General features: G+C 35.8%; 1 protein-coding gene across 1 annotated transcript in view; it reads left to right on the top strand.

The window, feature by feature from the left end:
- The window catches only part of lamc3 (laminin, gamma 3), an 82,158-nt gene that overhangs the window by 51,998 nt on the left and 20,197 nt on the right, over nucleotides 1-9,963 (top strand). The window contains exons 11-12 of the mRNA XM_016502805.1: nucleotides 1,459-1,562; nucleotides 4,602-4,829. Of these exons, the coding sequence (XP_016358291.1) occupies nucleotides 1,459-1,562; nucleotides 4,602-4,829 (332 nt within the window). The remainder of the gene's footprint in view (nucleotides 1-1,458; nucleotides 1,563-4,601; nucleotides 4,830-9,963) is intronic.

Below are 9,963 nucleotides of genomic sequence, written 5' to 3'. Positions count from 1 at the left end.
GAGAAAGCAATCCGATCTAACGGACCAACGAACCAGGCTATATCACAATGTATAATGGGTAATTACGTAAGTTCCGTGAAAAGCATTAGCTTTGTTGTTTTGCTAATACTTCAAAATGAACCTGTGAGTGTCTGTGGGTGAGCACGTCTTCGCCATTCAAAATAAAAAAGCGCACTTTTTCATTTTATAATGCCGTCTTATTGCTCTTATTCCTAGTAGGTGCATTTTAAAAATGTTTTCCCGATGAATCCTGGACTCCTGCTCAAAATGATAAATTAATATAAGGACAGCTACAAAAAAAAAAGCTGTTGTCGTTCCATCCTGATGGATGACAGACGTGACAGCTAAGTGGAATTCCGGAAAATAAACCGTGGAACTTTGACCAATGAGAGAACAGTTTACTCGCGCGTGACTTATTAACAAATTTGGTCCGTTTAGAAACTTTGCCGTGTGAAAGCGAACCACACCAAGAATAAAAAGCAACATTGTAATAATTTTAATCCCTGTTTCGGAACAAAGCAATAGACCTACAGGTGTGAAAGCACCTTTAAGCACATTTGCAGACTGGTAGGTTCACATCATGTTAAAATTCAATAAAAATACTGTTGTTCATGTTGCTAATGAGGATGTTCATTGTATTTCAGCTTAAATGTATAACCTGTGATGGGTGAAAAGATGGCAGATTTATCACAGTATTGGGCTTTCTGTTTAAAAAATATATTGTAGTTGTTCTCATGAAAGTGCTAGAGTTTTAATTTATTACATTTAGTCATTTAGCAGATTAATTTCTTCTTGCAGTACTGCTAAAAAGCTGGTTATTGCACCAATTACACCCTTTTCACCTCTATATAGCAGTGACAACTTAAAAACAGCATCTTAATACCAGGTGGAAACAGAGCAATGTTATAGGAATAAAGAATTGTGTGAATTGCTTTTGTGTTTTCAAAGGAAGGTATTTCAGTTTCCATGGCAGACTGAAACATTTGCCCACTGGGACCACATGGCTTATCAGGGTTTTTTATTTTATTTTTTATAATTATAAATGTGTGAACAAGAATAAACATCAGAAAACAATTGTGTTTTCAGTCATGACATCTGTGTGTGTGCAATACTATGTACGTCTGTCAGCATATGGCAATTTTACTTGGCAGTGTTTTCTGCTAACCTGAAGCTTTTCTGTTCATAGAAGCGTTTTACATTTGCATTTGTTGTTTTGACAGGCACTTTCCTACCAGAGTGAAAAGAAAATTCATATATTTTGTGACTCACTCATACAGATAGACTTTCCTTATTCCGTTGACTTAAATTGACTAGACCTAGTGTGCCTTAATGAAGAGCCTCAGTTTTACGTAAATAAAGTCAGAGGAGCGCTGTTTTCTTTTGAAAAACACTACCGTAGTTATTATAGCAGACAGAGTCACATGTTTCTAACCATTATCTCTGCTTTCTGGTTTCCAGGTTAACAGAGAAGAGCATAAATCCATCTATTGCCCCATTTGAGTTTCTCCGAATGATTTACAATCTAACTGCACTACATATCAGCAATGCAGGAGGCCAGAACTGTAAGTCAGTGTTTATATATGTGTGTGTGTGTTACACAACTGTATAAGGAAAAGACATGCACTGAAATTAGACAGAAATGCAGTCATTAAAGACTAAAATAAATTGATTTAAAATGGCAAGGGAACATGCATTTCCATACTTGGCAGTATGGACTGTACTGTAATCAGCCATCGATTAGTAGTCTAGTGGAGACTGTAACTTTGGTCATGCCCCCCAGTTCGTTCCTGGCCTGTGATTGTGTTTAGTGATTGCCTTTCATTGTGGCATGATTTCTGTGCTCATTGAGATATATGCAGTGATGTAACACTGTACTTGCCAGTTGGAAAGTGTCACACACTGGAATACAATACAGCTGAATGGATTATAGGTGTGAATGTTTCCCATTCTGGCATGAATTCGATGTTTTATTTCTTTAATTGTAAATCACCATATGTTGTTTTTCCTTCAACAGGTTTTTTTTTTTACATTAAAAACAATAATGTAATGATGATTTAGCTTTTATTCTGGAAAATTAATTAAACTTATGTAGCTAACCAAAAGCAATATCATAAGTGTATTGAACATTACTCCTGGGACAAAATACAATAGAACCTATTTTAATCAGTGATGCTGTCTACACTGGATGCCACGCAGCATGACACGACAAATCCCCGACAGTAAACTGATACCTCGTTCTATTTTTGATGTACTGACACAAAGTTCAAATGGTTTTTAATGATCTCTTAGACTTTAGCTGTTGTGGCGCGGCGGTGTAGACACGGTGTAACAGAATTTTCTTTCATTAAAAATAAATATCTATTTCTATAAAATGCTCCCACAATTAGCTTCTAAAGGCACTTAATTTAAATAATTATCATTATATTTATTATTGCTGTTGTTAAGAATATATCTATTTAAATGGATTCAAATAAAGTGCCTCTACAGCACTTATTAAAGGGGTGGTTGATTGTGATTTCACTTTTTTAACTTTTGTTAGTGTGTAATGTTGCTGTTTGAACATAAACAATATCTGCAAAGTTATGAAGCTGAAAGTTCAATGCAAAAGGAGATATCGTCTTTTAAAATTATGGCAGTTTAATGCCTACAAAAACGGCTCGTAGGGACTACAGCAAGCTTCTTCCTGGGTTCGTGACATCACAAACCCAGAAATTTGCATAAACCCCGTCCCCAGGAACATGCAACAAAGGGGGCGAGGCCATGTTGCGCTGCTATAGAAAAGAGGAAGGGTTGTTGCCATGCCGTCAAAATTAGGGGTGCACGAAAAAATCTATTCATATATATGAATTGCGATTCTGTCTTCTAATGATTCTGATGGATTCACAAGTTTCAAAATCAATGTTCTAAAGCAGCGATTCTTAATCCTGTTCCTCACGCCCCCCTGCTTTGCACACGCTCTGCTCTGCATGCTCTCTCTCTCTCTCTCATTCAGCTCATCAGCTCAGCTCCAACAATGAACTGTTCCAATTATACACTTTATGTGTATAGACAGACAGATATTTTTCACATAGCTACGAGAAGTGTTAAACATGGACGTGCACGTGGTTGCCGTGGTAGCGAGCAATACTTGCTGGCAAACACTTCTTACTGTTACAAAATTAACAATTACTTTACAAAAATGCTACAACGCAATCATGTATTCTGCTTTATTAAAGCTTTAATCAGGAAAAAAAGTATATTAGAAGTAGGGCTGTGCAAAAAATCGAATGCGATTTTCATGCGCATCTCGTCAGTAATGCGCATCTTCTGGTGATTAGTAGTAAATCTCCAGCACGTGCTTTCAGATGGAGCGGCATTTACTACACAGAGCCGTAGATCACTGACAAGCTACACAAAATCGCATTCAAAATCGCAGGCGATTCAAATTTGATCTGTGTACAGTCTCCCTCTATCACTATTTATGAGGCAGTATGGATCCCTGAGAGAAACAAAGACCCACTCACCTTCATCATGTTCCACCTCTAGAAAAAGAAAAAAACGTTTGAATAGGCACTTGACTTTTCTTAGTCAGCACATGATGTTTCTTACTCTTAAAAAAAAAACTTGTTTTTCTGTCACACAGCATCTTACATATATTTATTGTTATGCCATTTCTTTGCACCCCAAGGATTGATTGATTATTTATTTATTTGTTTGTTTGTTTGCACTACTGTTCAACAGTTTTTTTAATATATTTTTTAAAAGACTCAACAATACCACAAAACACTAATATTGTGAAATAGTTTAACATAACTGTTTTCTATTATAATATATGTTAATGTAATTTATTCCTGTGATGGTGAAACTTAATTTTTAGCATCATTACTCCAGTCTTCAGTGTCACATGATCCTTTAGAAATAAATATTCTATTTGAAATTGTTCTAATATCTAATGTGCTCAAACATTTTTTTAAGTGATAAATATTATTATTATCAATATTGAAAACAGTTGTGCTGCTTAATATTTCTGTGGAAATCCTGATACATTTTTAAGGATCCTTTAATGAATAGATGGTTCAAAAGAAAACCTTTTATTTGAATTTTTTTTGTAACATATATATGTGACCCTGGACCACAAAACCAGTCTTAAGTCGCTGGGGTATATTTGTAGCAATAGCCAAAAATACATTGTATGGGTCAAAATTATTGATTTTTCTTTTATGCCAAAAATCATTAGGATATTAAGTCAAGATCATGTTCCATGAAAATGTTTTGTAAATTTCCTACTGTAAATATATTAAAACTTAATTTTTGTTTAGTAATATGCATTGCTAAGAACTTAATTTGGACAACTTTAAAGGCGATTTTCTCAATTTTTATTTTTTTTTTTTGCACCCCAGATTCCAGATTTTCAAATAGTTTTATCTCGGCCAAATATCTTTACTGTCACTTTTATTGATTTAATGTGTTTTTGCCGAATAAATGACTTAATTTCTTTTTTAAAAATCATACTGGTCTCAAACAAACTCAAAATTAAACTGTAGTGTATTTATTTATTTATTGTATAATTTATAAGTATGTTGTACAATTATTATAAGTGATATATCTTTTCTTGTTTACAGACACCTCCCAGCTCTCCAGGGTAAGCCTTGAATCTTCAGTCCGGACAAACTACAATATAGTTCCATATGCTTCATGGGTGGAGGAGTGTACATGTCCTAAAGGATTCACTGGGCAGTTCTGTGAACACTGTGCTCCTGGATTCACCAGGGAAACCCATAATGGTGGACCCTTCTCCCCTTGTGTACCTTGCAACTGCAATCAACATGGGTCCTGCCATCCTGAGACAGGTTGGGAGTGTGTTTGTTTGTTTGTTTGTTTGCATGCAGTCTCGACTTTTTAATGCAGGGTGTCATCCGGTGATACAACATATACTGTTTCTCCACCATAGTAATGTTTATTTTTCCATATAGATACACTAATCTTCAAAATTTTTAGAGACACCAATACATTGTTTTTGTTTGAGAGAAAATGACACTTGTTCACTAAAGAGTCGATACAACCATGCATTTCTAATCATTAATCATGCAAGTGTCAGATGTGGCTTTTTCTTTGGGCTCTTTCGAAAGGCCAGCAGCATCTCAGCATCTTCTCTTGACTACTGCAAATAAAGCTGGTGTTTAGCGTGTGCTGTTCAATGAAGCTTCCAGCTAAGCATCAGTGAGGGGTCTCTTTCTCAAACTGCAGACTCTTATGTGCTCCTCATTTTGTTGTGAATCTGGGCTGTCCACTTCTCTCCCCTGTGCTGGTTAGATACGGTTTGCTTTGTTCTTGTGTACAGAATAGCCTTCATCTCTCAAAAGAACAATAGAATGACTGGAAGAATGTGTTTGTGTTGGGCCATTTATAAAACCAAAATTTCAAAAGTGACATTGTACAGTGACTTCAAAGTAAAGTATATTCGCTACTTTAACAACTGATAGAGACTTGGCACTGCCATTTCCACAGTTCATTAAGCAGCACAACCATTTTCAACTGTGCTAATAAGAAGAAAAGTCTCTTGAATACCAAATCAGCACATTAGAAGGATTTCTTAAGGATTATATAGCACATGGTTTTCTTAGTAGAATGGAGTAATGGCTGCTGAAAATGTGGCTTTGCAATCAAAGATTGTTAAAGATGTGTAAACATACCTGGCAATAAAGCTCATTCTGATTCTGATTCTGATTCTGATTCATAGCATATTTTAAAAGCAATTCACTCCTGGGATGGCAAAGCTGTTTTTAGTGTTTTTTAGTGTAATATGATCAGAATCATCTAAATGTTTATTTGGTTTTCAGGAAACTTTTCATATTATTATCAGTGTTGTTCTGTGGTGTTTAATATTTAGTACCTTTTTAAAGATTTTTTGATGAATAGAGAGCTCAAATGAACAGCATTTATTTGAAATAGAAATCGTTTGTTTATAATTATATTATAAAAGTATTTCCTGCCACTTTCTAACTTCTGAAAAAAAAAAAAAAAAAAAAACTGACCCCCAGACTTTTGAGTGGTAGATATAATTTTAGAATTATAATTAAAAAAAACTTATACATTTAAATTTATACAATTATTATAGAATTATAAAAAAAAAAACTTATTTTAAATGGTAATTATTAACTGTATACAAGTTTTTGAATTTATTTGTACTAATTAAGAGCTACATTGGTGAACAGAAAGATGAATTTCTTTCATTCTTCAGTGTTTCCAAACTTTTAAATAGTGGTGTAGTAAACCTACAAGTACAGTTCCTATTTCTTCTAGATTAAAAGTAGCCTCTATCAAAAAGCCCATTTGCTCTTTTATCTAAAAGATAGAAGTTCTATTTCTGCAGCTGCCATATTGAATGCTGCAATTTCTCCATTTATCTACAAGTGGTCTGCTTCCAAATACATTTTTATACCTCCAGCAAAATCACTCAAATGTTCCTCTCACAACCCTCTTCTTGTTCCTGTCATTTACTGAGCTGTTTTTCCTTGTTCCTCTCTCGCTTTTTCATTCCTCCTCTTGTTCTTTCCGTGATCCCATTAGCAGCTAGAATGGCAGCCTGTCTTTCTGTACAGGGTAGATAGAGTTCACACTCGCTCCTCTCTCCTCTATTAGGCCTGCGAGCCAGCCAGGGGCTAATTAATTGTAATGTCGATTGCACAACAAAGTGTTTGTTTGACACTCCTGGCATGGGTTTGAGCACTCGTCCTCCCCTCTTTTGCCCGCTCTGACTGTCTCTCTTTCACACTGATGAGTAATTTCACTCTTTAATATGCGGCAAATTAAACCTCCATCGTTCTTATTATGAGCGTAATGTGTGATTAATTTGGTACAAGTCTTTAACATTACAAATTAATGTCAGACATGACTTTATCTACCACTCGGGGTAGGCAAAAGGACAAATGAGAGCAAGCGATTCACAAGTATGCGAGAAAGAGGGAGGGAATGGAAGGAAGGAAGAAGGAAAGAGGGAATCAAAGCAAAAGGAGCTCCGGGGGGGGGGCAAAGATCGAATGAATGTATGCACAGGAAATCTTCACCTCCCGGAGAAAAGGAGGAGCCTGTTCCTTTTATTTATTTATTTATGAACCTGTTTAACTTCAAAGCAGATTTCGTCTAAGTCACAGCGGGCACTGTTCATTGCCATTTAGCTGCTTAAATATTTTCCAGGTTCGTAAATAGAACTAGGCCCGCAAGGTCCCTGCTGGAAACCAGCATGCTTTTCATTAGCATATGCATACGTCACTCTTCATTTTTCTCCGCACCAAAAACCAAAGTGTGTTTTAATCTCGTTTCGCATTCTTAAGCGTAATTATGTTTTGTTAGTCCTTTGATGAGCATTAATTCAATCTCATTTCCTCTTCAGGAAGGGTTTGTGCACTGACGGGCCACACCCCTTTGATTTATTATTTCCGAACAAGAGGGTGTTTCTCACGGTAATGTAAAATTGTTGTATTTGGCTGTTAATTGGTTATTAGTATTGTCACTCAGCACAGGTGTTGTTTGTTTGATCAGAGATAAGAGAGGAGGGAAGCTCACCTCTCCGGGCTGGATCCAGTAGTGCTTCGTAATTGTGATTTATTTAAAATCTGCCTGTTCGTGTCATTCCTATTTTCCTGCGAGCAATACAACCAATTGGAAAAAGTTAATATTTGCAGCAGAAAAATGGAACAGTGGCACAGTGTTGTGCTGGAGGGCTAATGAAGTCAAGCATATGTCCTTCGGATGCACATATATTTTGCGTGCGGGTGTGTTTTCTGGTCTCTTTCTTGAGTACTTTTCCCAAGCATGTTAATTTAAGGGATCCCATCCATAAAATTAGGCTGAGAGGGCTTGTATTTGTCTTGGAAGAATCAGGGAAAGAACAGAGAGAGAAGCAGAAAAAGAGGGGTTTGCTGAGAATTTTCATATAAATGTATTTACATTAACTGCTACAGTCACAGAAAGTACGAGAGCATTCATATCTCACCTTGCGCCATTGTGTCATTTTCATTCTCTCTTCCTCTCACTTTCTTTCTCTCCCCACACTTTGCAAAAGTGATGTGCATTCGATTTGGATCAGTAAATATAGCAAAAACAATGAATAATTTTATAGCGAATAACAGCACATAAAAATAACATTCATCTGCTTAGGATGTTTGTCTGTAATATTAACTTAATTAAAACAAGCAAATAAAGAAGAAAACAGCACAAGCTTGCCTAAACAGAACTGAATGGTCACCTAAAACTTAATTATATTCTCACATTCTTGTATTACATGAGGTCCTGTGTTCACATGGGTTTTAAAATGTGTTTTATAAGGGTGACTCATACATTTAAAAGGCTGTTTTTTCTGTATGTTCTATTCTGATTTTTCTCACTGTTCCTACCATCATCATTGTTCCTACAGTGAAGCCGGCCTTATAAAGGAGGTGAAAAAGATAATGAAAGGAGAAGGGAAAATACATGGAAGATGTTCTGTAGTGAGAAAAGGCATCTGTCTGTCTTTGTCATAGATGATCGGCTGTCTATTTTTCAGAGTTGTGAGAACATATCTTAAATTCAAAGACTGAATGAAAAGGCTTACCTTTCAATCTTCGTAGTTTCACTTTTAGAAGTTAATATTAGGGCATTGGTGAGTAAAATCATTCTGAAGCTTCAGATGTCCGTTTGCCAATACACATTGTGTGGTACAGAATACAAGAATTATTCATTTATTAAAAATTCATTTTATTTTATTTCTAGACTGCTACATATTCCTTAGTTTTCGAGGCTCACCAGGGCTGTCTATGTTTGTTTTAAAATACAGTAAAAACAGTAATATTGTGAAATGTATTTAAAATAGCTCTTTTATTTTAATATATTTTAAAATGTAATTTATTCCTGTAATGGCAAAGCCAATTTTTCAGAGGTCATTACTCCAGTCTTCAGCATCACATGATCCCTCAGAAATTATTATAATATGCTGATTTACTGCTCTAGAAACATTCCTTATTATAATAGAATAAAATAATTTCTTTGAAGAAGAAATTCAAAAGTTCGACCCCAGACTTTTGAACAATAGTCTATACTCAGAAATGCTGTGCTATACATAACTGCAGAAGGTAAAAAAAAAAAAGCATAAATAAAGACACATACAACCTCTTAAATAAATATTTTTGCTGTAATTGATTTCAAAGATTTATTCTTTCTGATGCCATTGCAACATAAAAAGTGTTTGGCTAACCATCTGGAGCCTCATAAATGAAAATGCTACAGTCTAATTAGCTATTTAATGTAGACCAAACTGTAATGACTATTCTAACAAGCTCAACCGCCTTATGACGGATGTAGTCTGGCAGCTACCTGAGGTCAAGAGTGCCCTTTTCCCAAAGGACAGCTGCAGGGATGGGTCCTTTTCATGCCTCTGTTTTTGGAAAGAGAGGGACGTCTTTATTTTACTCTCATTCTTTCACCCCTCTCAAAGAGTCAGGAAGGGCCCATGTGGAGGTGCTGACATTTAGCCACCCTAAAGCAGTGAATAATTCAAAAAGAGAAAAGGTACAAATGTCAGGCGCTAGGAATAAACTTGCCTGAAGAGATGCGAGATTTCAAGTAAAGACATTGATATGATAATCCCAGCAGACCTCTGACCGTGGATATCGTACTGTTTTGCATAGCACAGATGAGTCTGTGAATATTTAGGATTCTGATTTAAATACAAAATGAACCCGGTCTTTTTTGTGACCATTAGTTGGACAGCATGTAAAATTAACTTGATTAATCTTGATTGATTAGCCATTAAATATAAATCGGACTCTGTGAGAGAATGTTGATCTGATATCACTGTCAGTCGTCAAGCAGTTTGAGGGAATAAGGAGACTTTTGTTTCAGAGGAGACTTTGTTTCAGAATGCAAATGAACAGAACTTCCATGCCAGCAGCTTTTGATCTGCAAACAGGGAAGTGGTTGTTTCTCTGTGTGTGTGTGTGTGTGTGT

This window comes from Sinocyclocheilus anshuiensis, unplaced genomic scaffold, assembly GCF_001515605.1.
Source record: "Sinocyclocheilus anshuiensis isolate Anshui unplaced genomic scaffold, SAMN03320099.WGS_v1.1 scaffold438, whole genome shotgun sequence".
Taxonomy (NCBI): Eukaryota; Metazoa; Chordata; class Actinopteri; order Cypriniformes; family Cyprinidae; genus Sinocyclocheilus; species Sinocyclocheilus anshuiensis.
This window is presented reverse-complemented; position numbering and strand designations above follow the sequence as displayed.